At 43.2% G+C, this 22,231-nt stretch overlaps 2 protein-coding genes and 1 long non-coding RNA gene across 6 annotated transcripts in view; 2 read left to right on the top strand and 1 right to left on the bottom strand.

Moving 5' to 3' along the window:
- LOC138638753 (cytochrome P450 2K4-like) overlaps nucleotides 1-10,754 on the top strand; it is a 114,553-nt gene extending 103,799 nt beyond the window's left edge. For all 4 annotated transcript variants that reach the window (XM_069728309.1, XM_069728308.1, XM_069728310.1 and 1 more), the window contains 3 exons: nucleotides 5,493-5,674; nucleotides 8,199-8,340; nucleotides 10,363-10,754. In XM_069728309.1, coding sequence (XP_069584410.1) covers nucleotides 5,493-5,674; nucleotides 8,199-8,340; nucleotides 10,363-10,541 — 503 coding nt within the window. In that variant the 3' untranslated portion in view covers nucleotides 10,542-10,754. The remainder of the gene's footprint in view (nucleotides 1-5,492; nucleotides 5,675-8,198; nucleotides 8,341-10,362) is intronic.
- The window catches only part of LOC138638752 (cytochrome P450 2K4-like), a 179,734-nt gene that overhangs the window by 107,763 nt on the left and 49,740 nt on the right, over nucleotides 1-22,231 (top strand). The gene's annotated exons all lie outside the window — the stretch shown is intronic.
- LOC138680968 (uncharacterized) lies at nucleotides 11,384-19,888 on the bottom strand. The gene is made up of 3 exons (XR_011321862.1): nucleotides 19,791-19,888; nucleotides 19,081-19,125; nucleotides 11,384-11,634 (listed from the first exon to the last, which is right to left on the bottom strand). It is a non-coding gene; the product is annotated as an uncharacterized lncRNA (long non-coding RNA).

The following is a 22,231-nucleotide window of genomic DNA, read 5'->3' as shown; positions in this document are numbered from 1 at the left end:
GGTGGATAGGTTGCAGCAGATTTGGACTCATGTGGTGGACAATTTGACATTGTCCCAGGAGAAGGCTCAACGTTTCGCTAACCGCCGGCGCTGTGTGGGTCCCCGACTTCGTGTTGGGGATTTGGTTTGGTTGTCGTCTCGTTATGTTCCTATGAAGGTTTTCTCTCCTAAGTTTAAGCCTCGTTTCACTGGTCCGTATAAGATTTCTGAGGTTCTCAATCCTGTGTCGTTTCGTTTGACCCTTCCAGCTTTTTTTGCCATCCATAATGTATTCCATAGGTCATTGTTGCGGAGATACGTGGCGCCTGTGGTTCCATCCGTTGATCCTCCTGCCCCGGTGTTGGTTGAGGGGGAGTTGGAGTATGTGGTGGAGAAGATTTTGGATTCTCGTATTTCGAGACGGAAACTCCAGTACCTGGGCAAGTGGAAGGGTTATGGTCAGGAAGATAATTCCTGGGTCTTTGCCTCCGATGTTCATGCTGCCGATCTGGTTCGTGCCTTTCATTTGGCTCGTCCTGGTCAGCCTGGGGGCTCTGGTGAGGGTTCGGTGACCCCACCTCAAGGGGGGGTACTGTTGTGAATTCTGTTGTCAAGCTCCCTCCTGTGGTCATGAATGGTACTTCGGCTGGTTTTGTCCATGGGCTTCACACATGGTGGTTGTGAGTGGAGCTGCGGCTTCTGAGTTTCCTTCTACAGGTGACGAGGTTAATTCGTTAGCTGGCTGCTCTATTTAACTCCACTTAGATCATTGCTCCATGCCACCTGTCAATATTCCAGTATTGGTCTAGCTCTCTCCTGGATCGTTCTTGTGACCTGTGTTCCCAGCTGAAGCTAAGTTACTGGTTGTTTTTCTCTGGTTTGCTATATTTCTGTCCAGCTTACTATTTTGATTTTTGTCTTGCTTGCTGGAAGCTCTGGGACGCAGAGGGAGCGCCTCCGCACCGTGAGCCGGTGCGGAGTGTCTTTTTGCGCCCTCTGCGTGGTCTTGTTGTAGGTTTTTGTGCTGACTGCAAAGTTACCTTTCCTATCCTCTGTCTGTTCAGTAAGTCGGGCCTCACTGTGCTAAATCTATTTCATCTCTGTGTTTGTAATTTTCATCTTTACTCACAGTCATTATATGTGGGGGGCTGCCTTTTCCTTTGGGGAATTTCTCTGAGGCAAGGTAGGCTTTATTTTTCTATCTCTAGGGCTAGCTAGTTTCTTAGGCTGTGTCGAGTTGCATAGGGAGCGTTAGGAGCAATCCACGGCTATTTCTAGTGTGTGTGATAGGATTAGGGATTGCGGTCAGCAGAGTTCCCACGTCTCAGAGCTCGTCCTATATTATTAGTAACTTTCAGGTCATTCCGTGTGCTCTTACCCACTAGGTCCATTAGTGTCCTTACCACCAGGTCATAACAGCACACACAACTATGCTACGTATGCCTGACAAACTATCACTTTTCAACAGGCCTCAGTCTGACAGAAGAGGCTGTATTTTTTTTGGGGGGGGAGGGAACTTTGGGAAAAAAAACCTTTTTATAGACAGTAAAGAAGCTGCAGCAGCAGCTGCAGGCAGTTATGGAGCTTTGGGAGGGATGCAGTGGGAGCAATGGACGCACATACAGTGCCTGCAGCCCTTGCACTGATGTGGATATGCTGTGCCCTGCCTGCCTAGCGCTGTAATATTAGGACCCATGAATTAGCTCTAAAAAGGACTTTTGGCTTCTCAAGAGTTGTAAGAGTTGCAGACATACACTAACTCTAAAACCACAATGCTGACCCTATTTTGTCAGCAGATCTCCCTACTCTCGCTGACACAGAAACAGAATGCAGCGAGCAGGGCGGCGCCTGGTCTCTTATATTCGGGATGTTGCTGTATGGCCCAGTAAAATACTGCACGACCACAAAAAAGATGGCTGCGGCGTTTCAAGGCCTGGCAGACAATTCCTGCACTGTGATTGGGTCTCTAAAGCCAGCCAAAACTGCTGGGTGGAGACTGCAGTTACCGCCGAATAATCCCGGGAATGCTCGCTGCTCGGCGAGTACCCCGAGTCTCGGGCGAGTATCAAATAGTGGCGAACACGTTCGCTCATCACTATACACAGTATATAGGAGTTACATAAATAAAATTAGTCATTTTTTATAATTATTATTGTTTAATTATTATTTTTCTCTGTTTATACCAAGAGTTTCTACATGTAGACATGTTAGTTGTCGAGATCCCACAGCTGCACAGGGGGAATCTTGAGCCATGTCCTCTGTGGTCTCCTATTCTTCTTCAGCTACAGAGGATCCTGCTCAGCAGAGACATCAGTCCCAGCGTCTTGCTCAGGCTAATGCTGTGCGTTTTGTTGCTGCTGCTATCCCAGGTTCAACTATAGAAACCAGCATTAGTCAGCAGTGAGCAGACACTCCTGCTTTTCTCCATCTGAGCATGCCCATAAGACGACGGCTCATTGGTGGTCAGAGGTAAAATGCTCAGCTTATCAAGCAGCTCGGATTGGGTCATCAGCAAGGTCCCAGAAGGCTGCGGTTATAAAATGATAGGCCTATAATTATGGTGTGTGTGTGCAAGCGTGCAGGTCTCAGGTGAAAGCTCCTAATGATCCCCTTCCCTCTGACTGTGCATGTGAATTGGGTGATTGGAGTCAGAGACATTGCCTAGTAGTGGCATTGCCTGTACGCCACTGTGCCACCATTTAGTGTCCACCATTACCGAGCAACAGTTTACAACTCTGCACGGTGGACCCCGGGCTGTCAACGCACATTATGACTATCTTTATATTTATTTAGTGCATTCTGCCATCCCCAACATTATGGGTCATCAGCAAGGTCTCGGAAGGGTGTGGCTATAAAAGGATTGCAATGCCGTGTGCTAGTATATCCTATAATTGTGGTGTGTATGCAAGCATGTGTGACTCAGGTGAAAGCTCCTAATGATCCCCTTCCCTCTGGTTGTGTATGTGAATTGGATGATTGGAGTCAGAGAGAGCGCCTAGTATTGGCATTGTCTGTACGCCACTGTGCACCCACTCCACGCTCCACAGTAGCTAGCATCAGTTTGGCATTCGTCTGTGTGACTAGTTAGCGTGTGTTAGTGGCGATCGCCACTGCAGCTCCAGGTTCCCCCCGTGCGCTATATATAATTAGCGGTTCTGTGGAGTAACAAGGCTCTCTGCAGTACACACTGGGTGACGGTTAAGGCTACTTTCACACTAGCGTTTTTTTTAATACGTCGCAATGCGTCGTTTAGGGGAAAAAACGCATCCTGCAAAGTTGTTTGCAGGAAGCGTTTTTGCCCCATAGAGTAACATTACCGACGCATTGCGACATATTGACACACTTCGCAACCGTCGTGCGACGGTTGCGCCGTGTTGTGGCGGACCTCTGGTAGCAAAAAATGTTACATGTAACGTTTTTTGCTGCCGACGGACTGCTTTTTCCGACCGCGCATGCGCGGCCGGAACTCCGCCCCCACCTCCCCGCACCTCACAATGGGGCAGCGAATGCGCCGGAAAAATGCATCCGCTGCCTCCGTTGTGCGGCACGTTCACCGCTAGCGTTGGAATCTTGGCCCGACGCATTGCGACAGGCCGAATCCGACGCTAGTGTGAAAGTAGCCTAACCTGTGTGTTCAGTATTTAGTGTCCGTCATTACTGAGAAGCAGTTACATCTCTGCATGGTGGACCTGGGGCTGCCAACACACCTTATAACTATCTTTATAATTATGTATTGTATTCTGTCAGCCCTAACAAGATGTCTGCTGGTATAATCAACTGACCATGTTCTTCAACAGTGGCTAAAATGTCACATCCTGTGTTGTGTTCCCACTGCTGCACAAGGGGAATCTCGAACCATGTCCTCTATGGTCTCCCATTCTTCCCAAGCCACAGAGGAGCCTGCTCAGCAGAGACACCGGTCCCAGCGTCTTGCTCAACCTGATGCTGTGCATCTGGCTACCACTGTCATTCTTGGTTCTGCTATTATAACCAACAGTGGTCAGCGGCGAGCAGACATTCCTGGGACTAAGTCCTGCTTTTTCTCAACTGAGCATGCCCGTGGGACGACCTCCCATTGGAGGTCGGGGGTCACATGCTCAGGTCCTTAAGCAGCCCTGATTAGACGACTGGGAAGGTCCCGGAAGGACGCCGCTATAAAAGGATTGCATGGCCTCTCAGCCATGCGCCAGTATAAAACGTATACCATGTGTGTGTGGATGAGTGTTTGATATCTGGTGAAATCTCCTAATCAATCCCTCCTTAGCGTTGTTATGTATGGTTTGGGTGTTGGAGCTGACTAGCACCAGTCTGTGCCATTCTGCACAAGGCATGATTGTACTGCGTCATCTCAGCAGCATCTGCCAGTGTGGCCACATGTGCATTTAGTGCGTGATCCGGTCCCTAGCTAGGGCGGTTAGTGGCGTCCGCCAGAGCGGTGCTGCGCACACTCAGAACACTAAATCTTTATTATTTAGGTTTCTCCCTGGCACAGCAGTTTCGGCACTGAGCGCTAGTGGGTCTAGAGGGACTCTAACTCTGTGTCCTTGGAGCAGAGTCCTGTCACCTAACACTAGCATTCACTCAGTGGTATTGCGGCCCTGTGAAGCAACAGGGTTAGCCTCCTTACTTACCGGGAGAAGTTAACCCATGTGTGTTCGCATTATACCGACGTATATTCTGCCATTACCGAGCAGCAGGTGTCATCTCTGCACGGTGGACCCCGGGCTGCGAACGCACCATGTTTCTTCCTTCATATTATTTGGTGCATTCTGACAGCCCTAACACTATCCCAAAAGAAAAAATAAAGATTACCGCTGGGGACTAGTGATAGGCATGGTCAAATGATGTGGCGTCACATGGATCAAGAGTTATAGAAATTGAGCAGATGCTCAAGATGTCTGTGGTGATAGGAGAAAGTTTCCATAAAAATGTATAAATTCAACACTAACATATGGGTAATGTACCAGGTTATAGCATCTATAGGAAAGACCTTGATGTTAAACTTAGATTGGTTATCAAAGAATAATGTATTAAAGGTGTTTCTGGGATTACAAATTGATAGCCTAGCCTTAGAAAAGGACATCAATGTTTGAGTTGTGGGGGTCCCAGAGGTCAGTGACTTTGATAGAACCAAAAGTCTGTGGTGCTCACTGGAGATTATGGTCTGTTCGATGCTAGACATTGTGACAGTCTCGTGATGTGGCTGCTATTCGTGCTGCAGCTCAACCCCATTCAAGTAAAGAAGTCTCAAAGTTGTTTTTTTTCTGCTGGAAAATTCCAGGATTCCAAGGAGGTCGGTATGGGAAACAAGCTCTGCATTATCACAATTTCTAGAATATTGTTAAAATTTCATTAAATATTGGAAAATATATTGATGATTTTTTCTTAGCAGGTTGCAACTATTTTTTAAGATACTGTATATCAATCAACCCCCTAGAAATTATTTTTTGCTGCATTCTGTGTTTTAAGTTAGAATTTAATGTGCGCATATTTGTACATATCTGTTTTGACAGTAAAAGTGCAAAATGAAATTGAACGAGTCATCGGGTCGGCACAACCTCAGACAGAACACAGGAAACAAATGCCGTATACTGACGCCGTCATCCATGAAATCCTTAGGTTTGGGGATATTGTGCCGATAGTGTCACATTCTACCTCTCAAGATGTCACTTTTCATGGTTATTTTATTCCAAAGGTAGTGCCAACATTTCATTGTTTATTCTTTTGTGCCATTAAAAATGGAATGGTATTGTGATTTCAGACAGAGACATGAGCTACATTACCTGGGCAAACATGGACGTAGGGAAAAGGATAATGGAAAAGAAGAAGGTAATCTGTGAACAAAGCAGCAAAGTCCAGAGGATAAAAGACTAATAAGATTATATCGATAGAAAGCAGATCCATTACTGGATGGTGACATACAGTAGACTAGAGAATGAGAACTCAACTTCGAGAACTAGACACAAGACTTAAGTAATATGTTTTAAATGGGAAAATAAAGAAGGAAATAAAGGTGTACAGGTGTTAGGTCATCAAGAAAATTCTCAAATGTGATAGGGTATAGTGTTGTCCCATCAGTTATGAAGGCTATGGAACAGAAAGATTAAGTGGAAGCCAAACATCTACAAGATACAACTATGGCAGAGAGCAACATTAGGACATCATTAGGTAGACATAGGACTAAAAAGGAGAATGGTCTCAAGAGGTTGGGCATTATCAATGAGATTATGTTTCACTGAAAGGACAAAGGCTAAATCACAAATCGCCTTTCTTAAGGTAAACCTTCCAATTCTTCTAAAAAGCACATACACCACTCTGATTTTTTGACTGTAAAAGTACAAAAAAGCACCATAGCACATCTCAAGAAACAGGAGGTGGACACAACTTTTCCTTTCTCCCAGCCCATGAAGTTAGAATATATTCCCTTATAAAATCTAGTGATGATTACAACTGACTAGTGATGAGATCTGACACAATTCCGCATCTCCGGCCTTTTCGCTCATAGACGTGACTTTCAGGTATAATCAGGCCTCTGAGGTTACTGTGCACCCTGCCGAAGTGGCATAAGTGGTGACATCATGGTCCATCACAATTTTACGACTCATAGTGACCTCCGAGGTCTGATCGCTGCCAGAAGTCCCATTCTAGAATGAAGAGACCGGGCATGTGACATGATGGTGGAGAGAAGAGCCGCTGAGAATCGCATGCCGAGCAGCGAGGAAAGGGGAAAAGGTGAGCTTTAATATTAGTGAGGTTTTTATCAACTTTTGCTGGGCAGCTAGCTGGCATATTTACATGAAAATCTGTATTCTGGAGGATATGAAATTATGTAAAATTCTTGTATTATTAACCCCTTTCTGACCTTGGACGGTATAGTACGTCCGAGGTCAGAAGCCCTGCTTTGATGCGGGCTCTGGCGGTACAAAACAGCTGACATGTGCCCGCAATAGTGGCGTGTGAAATCGCGATTCACCCGCCGCTATTAAGTAGTTAAATGCCGCTGTCAAACGCAGACAGCGGCATTTAACTACCACTTCCGGCATGCGGCCAGAAATGAGCGCGTCGCTGACCCCCGTCATATGATCGGGGGTCGGCGATGCTTCTGCATTGTAACCATAGAGGTCCTTGAGACCTCTATGGTTACTGATCCCCGCTAGCTTTGATCGCCACCCTGTGGTCGGCGCTCATAGCACATCTGCATTTCTGCTGCATAGCAGCGATCTGATGATCACTGCTATGTAGCAGAGCTGATCCAGTTGTGCCAGCTTCTAGCCTCCCATGGAGGCTATTGCAGCATGGCAAAAGTAAAAAAAAAGTTTAAAAAAATGTGAAAAAAATAAAAAAAATATATAAAAGTTTAAATCACCACTCTTTTGCCCCATTCAAAATAAAACAATAAAAAAATCAAACCTACACATATTTGGTATCGCTGCATTCAGAATCGCCCGATCTATCAATAAAAAAAAGCATTAACCTGATCGCTAAATGGCGTAGCGAGAAAAAGATTCAAAACACCAGAATTACAGTTTTTTGGTCGTCGCGACATTGCATTAAAAGTAATAATCGGGCGATCAAAAGAATATATCTGCACAAAAGTTGTATCAATAAAAACATCAGCTTGGAACACAAAACATAGCCCCTCACCCGACCCCAGATCACGAAAAATGGAGACGCTAAGGGTAACGGAAAATGGCGCAATTTTTTTTTTTAGGAAAGTTTGGAATTTTGTTTCACCACTTATATAAAACATAACCTAGTCATGTTTGGTGTCTACGAACTCGTAATGACCTGGAGAATTATAATATCAGGTCAGTTTTAGCGTTTAGTGAACCTAGCAAAAAAAAGCCAAACAAAAAACAAGTGTGGGATTGCACTTTTTTGCAATTTCACCGCACTTGGAATTTTTTTCCCGTTTTCTACTACACGACATGCTATAACCAATGATGTTGTTCAAAAGTACAACTCGTACCACAAAAAAATAAGCCCTCAAATGGCCATATTGATGGAAAAATAAAAAAATTATGGCTCTGGGAAGGAGGGGAGCGAAAAACGTACACGGAAAAACGGAAAATCCCAAGGTCATGAAGGGGTTAAATTACACTCAAATAAATGAGCTCATCTATAGAACTTATCAATTAAAGGATCCCTTTAAATGTTATTGCCTAAATTAAATATCACTCCAATTTTTTAAGTAGTATTGCTTTTGTGTTTTCTTCCAGGGAACATGCGTGATTGCTCTTTTCCATTCGGCTCTCAGAGATAAAGATTACTTTGAGAAACCATATGAGTTTTACCCAGAACATTTTCTTGACTCCAATGGAAATTTCAAGAAGAATGAGGCCTTCATAGCATTTTCAATAGGTATCGTTAATAATACATGACTTATTCTTTGGAGGGATAAGATCAGTGCATTAATAATAGAATTATTTCTAACAATACAATCAGGCTCGGACTGGCCCACCGGAGAACCGACGGATTCTCCAGTGGGACCAGGCACTGACACCTGCTGGCATACTGGCCAGCAGCTGCCTAGGGCCCCACTGCTCCAGGGGCCCCCAGCCAGTGGCTATGGGGACCCCTAGTCAAGGGGGCCCGCCCTGTGCCAGTGTAGCAACAGCTGGAGACAGGATCCTGTCCACACTGCTAAAGCAAAATGAATATTCATGCTTCCCCACACCGCTATGGGCGTGGAGAGGCATGAATACCATTTCTCTTTAATAGTAGGCAGCATTAGCCGCAGGCTGCAGCTAACACTGCCCGCATGTAAAGCATCACCACACACACACAGCACCACCACACACACACAAAGCACTGCACACATACAGACACACACAGGCAGAGACTCAAAGAGCAGCTTACCTCCCAGCGTCTTTCTTCCTGTCTGAGACAGCCAAGCTGGATGACATCATCATCCAGCGTGCTGTCTCAGTCAGAAAGCTTCCAGCAAGGAAGAGGCTGCCGGGATGAGCTGCTGCTGCGGGGAGGTGAGCTGTGCTGTGTGCCTGCGTGTTTGTGTGTGTATGCCTGCGTGTGTGTATGTGAGAGTGTCTGTGCCCGTGTGTGTGTGTGCCTGCATGTTTGTGAGAGTGTGTGTGCGCCTTGCGTGTGCGTGTGCCCGCGTGTGTGTGATGAACTGCGGTGAGGTGTGTGTGTGTGGTGGTGAAGGACAATGATATTGGTGGGGGGAGACGATGGAGGTGATTGCCAATGATAGTGGTGGGGGAGACAATGATGGAGGTGATAGGCAATGATGGTGGGGAGGCAATGATGGAGGTGATGGGCAATGATAGTGGTGGGGGAGGCAATGATGGAGGTGATGGGCAATGATGGAGGTGATAGGCAATGAAGGTGATAGGCAATGATGGTGGGGAGGCAATGATATAGGTGATGGGCAATGATAGTGGTGGGGGGAGGCAATGATGGAGGTGATGGGCAATGATGGTGGTGGGGGAGGCAATGATGGAGGTGATGAAATGGACAATGATGATGGGGGAAGAAACATTGATGCAGGTGGTGGAATGGGCAGTGATGGAGGTGGTGGGGATAATGATAGGGGTGGAGGGGGAGAAGGCAATGATGGAGGTGGTGATGAGGACAATGATGGGGGTGGAGAGGGGCTGCATTATACTTTATGAGGGGGCTACATTATATTCTGTGGGGGGACTACATTATTCTCGGGGGACTACACTACATTATATTATGGGGGTCAACATCATACTATATGAGGGGGCTACAGTATACTCTATGGGGGGCTGCATTATATTCTGTGATGGGGCTGCATTCTCTCAGGGGACTACATTATATATTCTGTGGTGGGCTACATTATACTATATGAGGGGGGGTTGCATTATACTATTTGAGGGGGCTACATTATATTCTATGGTGGGGACTGCGTTATACCTGAGGGGGTTGCATTATATTTTGTGAGGTGCTGCATTATATTCTATGAGAGGGGACTGCGTTATATTTTATGTGGGGGCTACATTATATTCTGTGAGGGGGCTACCCCAACCCTTGCTACATAATTAAGATGTGAACTACCTTATATTATACCCTGATATTAGCGCTTTTTATTGCACAATTGGTGGTCTTGCATCTATTTCTATGTAGCTACATAGTGGGCCCCAAGAATGATTATCTCTGGTAGGCCCAAGGTGCTCCAGTCCGATGCTGAATACAATACTTATTCCTTCAGAAAACAAAATCTCCTACAGCTACATTGACAAAAAATGAGCATGCCCTCAAGGCCAAAATTGGCCTGGTCTCCAAGTGGATAATGTTTCCATGGAACCAACTTTGAAGGAGATATTATGAAAAACACAGATAAAAAGATCTTTAAATCTAATAACCTTCATGTATTTATAATTTTGGACTACTTTACAGGGAAAAGAAGTTGTGCTGGAGAGACCTTGGCTAAAATGGAGATATTTCTCTTCTTTACATCACTGATGCAACATTTCACATTCCATCCACCACCTGGAGCGAAACTGGACCTTACTCCTGCCCTGGGGGTTACAAGTGCCCCACAACCTTATAAAATGTGTGCCGTGTCTCGCAGATAGACTATGATCACCTTCAATCCTAATGTGAAGGATACTTCACGTCATAGAAAAAAAATTATTGAAAATAATTCAACAATTTTGTAATCTATCAGGAAATTTTTCAGCATCCATTTTTGTATTGTAATAAGTTTAAATAAAATGATAATGAAAAATGAATGAATAATAATAAGAATAATAAAAACAATAATAATAAAATAAACTTTATACAATTTGTTTTAGTGTGGGTTCTATTTTTTTGTAGACATTGAGAAAAGTCATCCAACAGGCCATGAGGAAAACATCCCAGTACATTGGTTCCAAGCTTAAAGTTTTCAGTTAGATCTAGATCTACAGTTCGGTGGACTTTCTAATGTATGAGGCACATCACAATGTGATAAACTCCAATGTGGTGTAATTAGAAAGTTCTGCTTCACATAGAAAATGAGTAAATGTCCCACTTTTCACCCAATATTCTTTAGATCCATAAAAAAAGCTAAAGTCATGTCAAGGTATAACATCTAGGATGACTACACATATAATCAGAACATTAAGAATATGAATGTTTGTATGTAATGATGCCGGATGACACTAGAAGCAAGTAATGATCTCACAAGTGCTTCTTCCACCTTTCTTGTAATTAACTTATTACTCATTTATTCACATGTTTAATCTTGCTGTATTTCGAATGCTATGCTATGATGGTCTTAGGTAGGGGAGGGAGGCCTCAAACTGTCCCTGGAACTTGTACCCCAACTACCCCTGTCCCGGGGGTGCTCTTGATCTTTCTCTAGGTGAAGAGAATGGGGCATCACACTGCGCTGCTCACCTGTCAGGATAATGTACCAGAGAAGTCCAAGTAGATGTAATAGAGAATAGACTTTATTTCTGCGCATTTCGTGGTGGTCACACCAATTCCTCAGGACAGTCTATACACATACACATACAGGGTCTGTTATTTATAGCAAAAGAAGGCACATGGAGATGCCTCCTTTCAAAAAAATGCCACACCCAGTGGACATGGAATCAGACTTGGTGCTCTTGATGGTAGAGAGGCCCGAGATTTCAACCTTACTCTGCTCCTGATAATCGCTGATCTTCCCTCAACTCAAGGAGCCTGGGACAGAAATTTAAAGTAAACAGGACATAAAAGACAAAAGTATGATAACAGAAAATCATCATCTATCGTACAAAAGCACTAACCAACAATAATGAGAAGGATAGGGACAGGGAGGAATAAACTAAACAGGAACAGGGACCAAGAGATAAACACACACTTACTACAGAAAACCACAGAACACCTCCACGATAAGGCAAATCTCGTTGCTGGGAACCTATCTAATGTAAATATAATTTGATATTTGTATACATTACCTAGGCTTTATGACTGAGCACTCCACCCCTCAGCCTCAGGTGTGTTTAATTACAGGAGGATTCTACCTTCCCATATAAATGTAGATTTCAGTCTAAGAGAGGATCCACAATAGATAGGTTCCCAGGAAAGATAATCGACTTATCGTGGCTTCCTGGCACACATGAACTGGCCAATTTAAGTGCTAAATATTCTCAATTTTTCATATTTTCTAGTGCAGTAATGCAGATCAAATTTCATATATTTCATGTTTGTATGCTATAGCGCTACAGATTGTTACTTTATGTGTTGGCCATAAATGAATTTGGATCCAAGTCTCCACATCCAAGTTAATTGAAATCCTAAATTTAATGGCCACAAATCTTAGCCCAGATGAGACCTTAAAATAATTCAGGATTCCAGATAAGTCCCAAAAATAATTCAGACCCCAGATAGTGCCTAAATAGCAGAATTGATTTTCAATAGTCAAAAGATGAGTTGATCAACTTCCAATTTATGTGTCAAAGAACAGCTTGGGTTTTTATTTCACTTACATCAAACACATTGCTCCCTAATTCATCAGAAAAATAATAGTGTGTAAAGGAGCAGAACAACAATAATAGGCAAAAAAAATTTTTATGTATTTTTATACATCAGTGTTCCCCAACTCCAGTCCTCAAGACCACCAACAGTGCTTGCTTTTAGAATTTACTTAACCCATTTCTGCCATTAGATGTACTATCCCATCGAGGTGACCTAGGATTTAATTCCCACGATAGGATAGTATGTCATAGGCGATCGGCCGTGCTCACGGAGGGAGCGTGGCCGATCGCAGCCAGGTGTCAGCTTATTATTATTATTATCCAGTCACGGACCGCTCCAGGCACATTAACCCTCGGAACACTGTGATTAACCATGATCACAGCGTTCCGGAGCCATATGGAAGCATCGCGCAGGGAGGGGGCTCCCTGCATGCTTCCCTGAAACCATGTGATCGCGTTGTTCCGAGCATCACCTCCATCCTCCTCCCTGCAGGCCCCGGATCCAAGATGGCTGTGGGGGCTTTCTGGGTCCTGCAGGAAGGTGGCTTACAAGCGTCTGCTGAGAGCAGGTGCCAGCAAGCCTGCAGCACTGTCTGTCAGATCGCTGATCTGACACAGTGCTGTGCAAAGTGTCAGATCAGCTATCTGACACTATACCAGGATGTCCCACCTTGAGACAAAGTAAGAAAAAAATATAGTTACATGTCTAAAAAAAAAAAAAAAAAAAAAACCTAAATAAATGAAAAAAAAAATATATATATATATATATTGTTCAAATAAATACATTTATTTATGTAAATAAAAAAAGTACACATATTTAGTATCGCCACATTCGTAACGATCCGACCTATAAAACAGTCCCACTATTTAACCCCTTCAATGAACAACGTAAAAAATAAAATAAAAAACCATTCAAAAAACATACCGCCGAACAAAAAGTGGAATAACACACGATCAAAAAGATGGGTATAAATAAACAAAGTACCATCGAAAACATCATCTTGTCCCACAAAAAACAAGCTGCCATACAGCATCATCAGCAAAAAAAAAGTATAGCCCTCAGAATAAAGCGATGCAAAAATAATTATTTTTTCTATAAAATAGTTTTTATTGTGTAAAAGTGCCAACACATTAAAAAAAATATATAATAATAATAATAATAATTTTTATTTATATAGCGCCAACAAATTCCGCAGAACTTTACAATTAAGCGGGGACACGTACAGACAGTAAATTCAGTACAAGTTAAGACAATTTAAACAGTGACATTAGGGGTGAGGTCCCTGCTCGCAAGCTTAAAATCTACAAGGAAATGGGGGGGCACAATAGGTGAAAAGTGCTTGTTATTTCAGGTCTGGAAATTATAATAAATAAGGATTTTCATATGAAGCTGCATGATCCGGTCATCAGCCCATGTGTTTAAGTGCAATAGTCAAGTATCAAGTGCAGTTATCATGTGCATGGAGGGTGTGGAGACAGATGAATAGTAGGGTGCAGATTCACATGCAGATAATATTTGGAAGGAGGGAACAGGACAAAGTTAGTTTACTGAGTAGTTGATTTGGTAGGCTTGTTTGAAGAGATGGGTTTTTAAAGCGCGCTTGAATAGGTCGGGGCTAGGTATCAGTCTGATCGTCTGGGGAAGTGCATTCCAGAGAGCTGGCGCAGCACGAGAGAAGTCTTGAAGACTGAGGTGCGAGGTTCAGATAGTCTTAGGTCATTTGTAGAACGGAAAGTACGTGTAGGGCGATAGACGGAGATGAGAGAGAAGATATAAGGCGGTGCAGAACTGTGGAGAGCTTTGTGGGTGAGAGAGATGAGTTTATACTGGACCCTGTAGCGAATGGGTAGCCAGTGTAATGACTGGCATAAGATGGAGGCATCGGTGAAGCGGCTGGACAGAAATATGATCCTGGCTGCCGCATTTAAGATGGATTGGAGAGGAGAAAGTTTGGAAAGAGGGAGACCGATCAGAAGAGAGTTGCAGTAGTCCAGATGGGAATGAATGAGAGTGACAGTAAGAGTCTTAGCAGTTTCAAAGGTGAGAAATGGTCGGATTCTGGAGATGTTTTTAAGATGCAGGTGACAGGAGCGAGTGAGTGATCGGATATAGGGAGTAAAGGAAAGTTCGGTGTTGAATATCACCCCAAGACAGCGGGCATGCTGCTTGGGAGTTATGGTTGAAGGGTAATTTCGATGTTGGGTAGAGTGAGATTAGTAGAAGGGAGAAACACAAGTAGTTCAGTTTTGGAGAGATTTAGTTTCAGATAGAGGGAGGACATGATGTTAGAGACAGCAGACAGACAATCCTTGGTATTTTGAATTAGGGTAGGGGTGATGTCGGGGGAAGAAGTGTATAATTGGGTGTCGTCAGCATAGAGATGGTACTGGAACCCAAATCTGCTGATTGTTTGTCCAATGGGCAGTGTATAGAGAGAAGAGGAGGGGGCCAAGGACTGAGCCCTGCGGAACCCCGATAGTAAGGGGACGAGGAGAGGAAGAGGAGCCGGCAAAAGATACAGTGAAGGAGCGGTCAGAGTGCACAGTGTCAAATGCGGCAGAGAGATCCAGGAGAATCAGCAGGGAGCAATGACCTTTGGATTTAGCTGTTATTAGATCATTAGAGACTTTAGTGAGGGCAGTTTCAGTGGTGTGTAAAGAGCGGAAACCAGATTGTAAGGGGTCAAGAAGAGAGTTATCCGAGAGATAGCGGATAAGACGGGAGTGGACCAAGCGTTCCAGGAGTTTAGAGATGAAGGAAAGGTTAGAGACAGGTCTGTAGTTAGCTGTGCAGTTCTGGTCCAGGGATGGCTTTTTAAGTAAAGGGGTAATGATGGCATGTTTAAATGAGGAGGGAAAGATGCCTGAGGAAAGAGAGAGGTTAAATATTTTAGTCAGGTGAGTGGTGGTGACCACTGGTGAGAGAGACTGCAGGAGAGGTGAAGGAATGGGGTCACTATTGCAGGTTGTAGGCCGAGCAGAAGTGAGGAGCTTGGAAACTTCTTCTTCTGAAACAGGCTCAAAGATGTCTAGTGAGCTTGAGGTGCGGCAGGGAAGGGGATCCAGGCACTGAGGAGATTGGGCTGAGATATCCTGATGGATGTGGTTGATTTTTTTCTTGGAAATAAGTGGCCAGATCCTCACCACTGAGATTGGAGATGGTGGCCTGTACTTTAGGTTTCAGGAGGGAGTTTAAGGTTTCAAAAAGTTGTTTTGGGTTGTTGGATAGTGAGGTGATGAGGGTGGTGAAGTACGATTGTTTGGCCAGAGAAAGGGCAGAGTTATAGGTTTTGAACATGAACTTATAGTGGATGAAGTCTTCTGCTAAGAGAGATTTTTTCCACTGCCGCTCTGCACACCTTGAGCAGCGCTGAAGAAAGCGTGTTTGCATAGTGTGCCAGGACTGCCGTTGTCTGTGTCGGGTATTTCTGCGTGAAGAAGGTGCTGCTTCATCCAGGGCATTCTTCAGTGTAATATTGAAGTGTGACAATGCTAATTCTGGACAGGAGAGGGAGGAGATGGGGGCTAAAGATGTGTGGAGGTTGTCCATAAGCTGCTGGGTATTAGTGGTACGTGTATTCCGATAAGTGTGGTAAGTGGGGATATCCCAGGTGAGGAGACAATTCTTGACAGAGAAGGAAAGAAGGTTGTGGTCCGAGAGCAGGAGAGGGGAGTTAGTAAAGTCGTGCAGCGCTCCGGGACGGGAGAAAACCAGGTCCAGAGTATTCCCGTCCTCATGCGTAGGAGAATTAGTAAACTGTGAGAGGTTGAATGAAGAAGTTAGAGAAAGAAGATTAGAGGCAGATTGGGAGAGGGCATCATTGATGGGGATGTTAAAGTCTCCCATGATGAGGGCGGGGATGTCACAGGATAGAAAGTGAGTAAGCCAGGTGGCAAAGTGGTCTAGAAACAGGTGGGAGGAGCCTGGAGGGCGATAAACAACCGCCACCCGCAAGGGGAAGGGCTTAAAGAGTCTGATGGCGTGGACTTCAAAGGAAGGAAATGTAAGTGAGGGAACCGGGGGGATGACCTGGAAAGCACATTGTGATGAAAGGAATAAACCAACACCTCCACCCTGTCTGTTCTCAGGTCTGGTGGTATGTGAAAATTTCAGCCCACCAAACGAGAGCGCAGCAGCAGCAGTGGTGTCTGAGTGCTGGATCCAGGTTTCTGTAATAGCCAGAAGGTTAAGGGAACTAGAGAGGAAAAGATCATGAATGTAAGTTAGTTTGTTACACACAGACCGTGCATTCCAGAGAGCACAGAGGAAAGTAATAGGAGAAGGCATGCACTGAATGTTAATAAGATTAGCAGGGTTTCTATATGTAGCTGGAGGAGAGTAATGTATGCTGGTGGAGGTAGGTCCAGTGTTTGGGGAAAAAAATATAAATGAGGTATCACTGTAATCGTACTGACCAAAAGCATAAAACTGCTTTATCAATTTTACCAACCGTGGAATGGTATAAATGCCCCCTCCAAAACATATTCAAGAACTCCTGGTTTTTGTTCATTCTGTCTAACAAAAATCGGAATAAAAAGCGATCAAAAATGTCATGAGCTCAAAAATGGTACTAATAAAAACGTCAACTCATCCCGCAAGAAACAAGACTCACATCACTCTGTGGACCAAAATATGGAAAAATTATAGTTCTCAGAATGTGGTATTGCAAAAAATATTTTTTGCAATAAAAAGCGTCTTTTAGTGTGTGACAGCTAAGCATAAAAACCCGCTATAAAAACCCAGTATAAACAGTAAATCAAACCCCCCATTATCATCGCCTTAGTTAGGGAAAACTAATAAAATAAAAAAATGTATTTATTTCCATTTTCCCTTTAGGATTAGTGTTAGAGTTGGGGCTAAAGTTAGAGTTGGGGCTAAAGTTACAGTTGGGACTAAAGTTAGGGTTAGGTTGGAACTAAAGATAGGCTTAGGGTTGGGGCTAAAGTTAGAGTTGGTGCTAAAGTTAAGGTAGGGGCTAGAGTTGGGGTTAGGGTTTGGATTACATTTACGTTGGGGTTAGAGGTGTGTCAGGGTTTGAGTATGGTTAGGGTTGGGATTAGGGTAAGGGGTGTGTTGGGGTTGGGATTAGGGTTAGGGGTGTTCGGGTTAGGGGTGGGGTTAGGGATGGTATTAGGGTTGGAGTTAGAAATTGGGGTCCAATTTCTCCAGATACCCTTGAGAAAATACAAAATTGGGGGCTAAAAGATCATTTTTGTGTAAAAAAAAGGATTTTTTAATTTTCAGGGCTCTACATTATAAACTTCTGTGAAGCACTGGAGGTTCAAAGTGCTCACCACACATCTAGATAAGTTCCATAGGGGGTCTACGTTCCAAAAATAGTTTCAATTTTGTTGGGTTTCCACTGTTTAGGCACATCAGGGGCTCTCCAAACACGACATGACTTTCGATCTCAATTCCAGCCAATTTTGCATTGAAAAGTCAAACGGCGCTCCATCCATTCTGAGCTCTGCCATGCGCCCAAATAGTGGCTTACCCCACATATTGGATATCGGTGTACTCAGGACAAATTGCACAACTTTTGGGGTCCATTTTCTCCTGTTACCCTTGGTAAAATAAAACAAATTGGATCTGAAGTAAATTTTTTGTGAAAAAAAGTTAAATGTTCATTTTTTTTAAACATTCCAAAAATTCCTGTGAATCACCTGAAGGGTTAATAAACATATTGATTGCAGTTTTGAACACCTTGAGGGGTGCAGTTTTTAGAATGGTGTCACTTTTGAGTATTTTCTTTCATATAGACTCCTCAAAGTGACTTCAAATGTGATGTGGTCCCTGAAAAAAATTGTTTTGAAAAAATGAGAAATTACTGGTCAAATTTTAACCCTTACAACTCCTTAACAAAAAAAATTTGGTTCCAAAATTGTGCTGATGTAAAGTAGACATGTGGGAAATGTTACTTATTAAGTAATTTGTGCGACATATATCTGTGATCTAAGGGCATGAAAATTCAAAGTTGGAAAATTGCGACATTTCCTAAGTTTTCGTCAAATTTCCATTTTTTTCACAAATACATGCAAGTAATGTCAAGGAAATTTTACCACTAACATGAAGGACAATATGTCACGAGAAGACATTATCAGAATCACCTGGATTCATGCAAGCTTTTCAGAGTTATAACCTCATAAAGGGACAGTGGTCAGAATTGTAAAAATTGACCTGGTCATTAACATGCAAACCACCCTTAGGGGTTAACCCTTTATGTACCAATGTCTTTTTTTGGGATGCCTAATCTTTTGCTTCTAGCAACTAAGATTTTATAATTTTTATAATTAGGTCCAATCTTTTGCGTTGTGTTTGTAAAATGAATGTTTTCAAAACAGGAAATCAGGTCATTGTCATTTTAAATTTTATATTGGGACGCCCTTTTTTGAAAAATCCGTACTTGTAAAAATTTGGCGAATTATGTTTCGGATTCTTTACGACACAAAATCGTTAAAAATCTGTCATTTAAAAAAAAATGAAAATTGCTAATTTGGCAAGTAATGGGTTAAGGGGTTAATATTGCACTGTTGATTGAATTATCACCTGGGCAATACTAAGGAAATCCTGAAATCATGATTTTTTGGTGGCTCTTGAGGAGTAGAGTTAGGGAACGTTCTCCAACATCCTCTGATTTTTCTATCACCGGCCTGATGAAGGGTACATTACCTGATACACTGTATTGCTTCAACTCACATTGTTGTAGTTTTTTGGCTAAAGGGGATAAAAGGGAAAAAGCATTAAAAAAATATTACTTTTTGTGCCTATTTTTGTTGTGTCATTCCTTTATTCAGAATTCATTTTCATTTTCTAACATTAATTTAGAGTCAAGGTGAAACCCCAAAATTAATTCACACATAACAAGAAACAATAATAATTGAGACCTTAGATCGGGTCCCAAAATGTGCTATATAGTTATATTGACTATACACATTTTTATATTATTGTGCTTGTGATAACATTATTGGGAATGTAGGGAGAGAATTAACTTTGCTGTCAATGTAATACATTATTAGAAAGGACATTGGAAATAAGTATAACTTAAAGCTGTGTAAACTCTTTTAGGGTCAATTCATGCTCTGCGGGATTTTGACAGATAGTTCAGTGACCGTCCTAATCTATGGCTTTTGATAAGCTGATATAGTAGTGAGCTAAGGCAAATGAGTTTATGGATAAAACTTTATCATTGATTGTTTAGAAAAAGTCACTTACAATGTAAACCATTCTATTTAGAAACTCACTTGCACGCTATAAACTCACTTGCTCTTAATCAGTTTACCCGCCTACACCAGATGAACTGGTTTTACTTCTAAACTTGGCTCAGTTTTCCCTCTCAGGAGGACACAACAGCCACTTCTTCACTCAAGAACTCGACTTACCTGTTGCTGCCTTTTGTGATTATTACGGTCGGCATTAATATTCCCTCTGAGACTTCACAGAGCGTGAGTTGGGAAGTTAGAAATATGGGTGCTGCTCCTTATACAGAAAGCTGTAATACAAGGTGTCTAAAATTATTCAAAATATTTAGAATTGAGAGTCCTCAGTGGTTGATAACTTTTAATGGCTAACTGAAAAGATGGAAACGAATTGCAAGCTTTCAAGACTACTCAGGTCCCTTCATCAGGCACAGACTAATAGAAATTCTGAAGAATCGCATATTTATGCACAACGCAGCACAGAAATAGTGCCATAGATAAGACAGGTGACGTGAAGCAGAACTACCATTATGTGAGTGATAAACAGTTATGCCCATAGATATTGGAACAGTTTATAGATAAGGAGTGTGAATGTTTTGTTGTCCTCTGATTGGGGTCTGGTTCTATGTTATGATGATCCCACAGGGTCTGAGGAGCAAATTCCATAATTGATGTAATACTGTATCATACAAAGTAAAGTCGGGATCGACCGAAACACGAAACCCAATGCAAGTCAATGGGGCAGCATAGTCGGCAGTGAGTGGAGGCCAGGAAAACACCTAGAGTGCCCATTTTAATGTCAAAACCATCCATTCTTCTTAATGAAGCTTGTCAAGCGTAATTTACCTTATAATAATTGGAAGGCATTTGAAATTGGGGGTCATTTGGCTAAAGTTGTGGGGGGTAGGGCTGGTTCAAGTAATTAGTGGGCCCAGGAAATCTGGACCACGTCACGGCAGTGGAGCAGGGAGAGGTAAGTATTTCAACTTTGCAAGTGCTGTGAACCTGAGCAAGCAGGGGGGCCCACTCGTTGGCATTGGCACTGGCACAGGGCCCCTCAAAGTACAGCGGTGTGTTTGCACGGCGGGGGTGCCTCCCACCGGCAGCAACACTTTTGCGTACTATGAGAGGCCCTGTGCCAGTGACGTCGCCAACTAGTATTCCTCCCCCCACCTGATGAAGGAACCTGCACTTTCATCTGCACCTTCCTCTTTGTCCCCGTGTAAGGTGGTATGGTATGCGGGAAGAGCAACCTGACTTTCAGCAGGGTCACAATGTTGTTGTGTAGCGTGCACGGGGAATGTTGCGTTATGGGTCAATGTACCAGCAGACTCATCTATCACTGGCTGGGCAATGGGCACGATGAAGTGGAAACACAGATATAGGCCCAAAGAAGAAAGTGGGCTAAATGCAGTTCAAAATTGGTAACACAGGAATAACCAGGGGGCATTGCAGTGGAGGACAACTGGAATGAGAGGCTTACACAGAGAGTAGGGCCAAATCAGTAAGTAGTCGAAATGCAGTTCAAAATTGGCAACCGTAGTAAACAGGCGGCACAGCTTTGTTCAGTGGAGGAGAACAGCAAGGAGTGGCAGACACCGATAGTAGGCCCCAACCCAACTAGTAGGCCAAATGCAGTCTAACATTAACAACTACTTAACGAGAGGCTGAAAATGGAATTTCAGGACAGGAAACCAGGAGAACAGCAAGGAGTGGCAGACACCGATAGTAGGTCCCAAACCAACTAGTACGCCAAATGCAGTTGTTCCATTTAACCACAATTTAATGAGAGCCTGAAGATAGAAGCTCAGGAAAGGCAACCTGGTGAAAACCTTGGAGTGTAACACAACCTGTCTCTACACCCCATACCAAATTTGTAGGCCTAATGCAGCGTAGTTTCCACCAACTACTAAACGAGAGCCGGAAGATCGAAGCTCATGAAAGGCAACCCGGGGAACACCTTGGAGTGTAACACAACCTCTCTCTACACCACGGAAGGGCTGATTCTTAGGAAGGAAGGCTGTTGTAAATAAGCATTGCGCGTCCGAGGGTGATTATATTCTTATTCGGTATCTACTCACCCTCGGACGCGCCATGCTTCTTGATTTGTAATTAATGTTTATTTGCAATGTGCTTTTGACTTACTCAATTATTTTTTTAATTATTGATTTTATTAAATTAATAGTTTAACATCTTATTGGAAATAATTTAAAGGAGACGCGACAGGACAACACTCGGTGGATGCCATATCTGTGTTAACAACTCCAAAAAACTTTCAGTTAACTTCTTGCAGGAGAAAGAAATTGTAGCTGTTGGACCTTTGTAGTACAGTTCCAGATATTTGTTGTGTGTTTGTTTTGATTGTTAAAATGTCTGCATTTGAGATCTCAACACGATCTTATTTTTTATAATCAAATTATTTTTTTAAATATTTTATTAGGTTGGTTCAAGGGGTACACGGGCCGCAGTAGACAGGTCAGTGGAGGCCTAGTGGAAGGAGGGACCGCAGATGCGCCACTGTTTCACCCATACACAATTAGTAGGCCTAATGCAGCGTAGTTTCCAACAGCTACTAAACGAGAGCCGGAAGATCGAAGCTCAGGAAAGGCAACCTGGGGAACACC

This window comes from Ranitomeya imitator, chromosome 5, assembly GCF_032444005.1.
Source record: "Ranitomeya imitator isolate aRanImi1 chromosome 5, aRanImi1.pri, whole genome shotgun sequence".
In the NCBI taxonomy this organism is placed as follows: Eukaryota; Metazoa; Chordata; class Amphibia; order Anura; family Dendrobatidae; genus Ranitomeya; species Ranitomeya imitator.
Note: the sequence above shows the minus strand (reverse complement) of the source record. Positions and strands in the feature narration are given on the sequence as shown.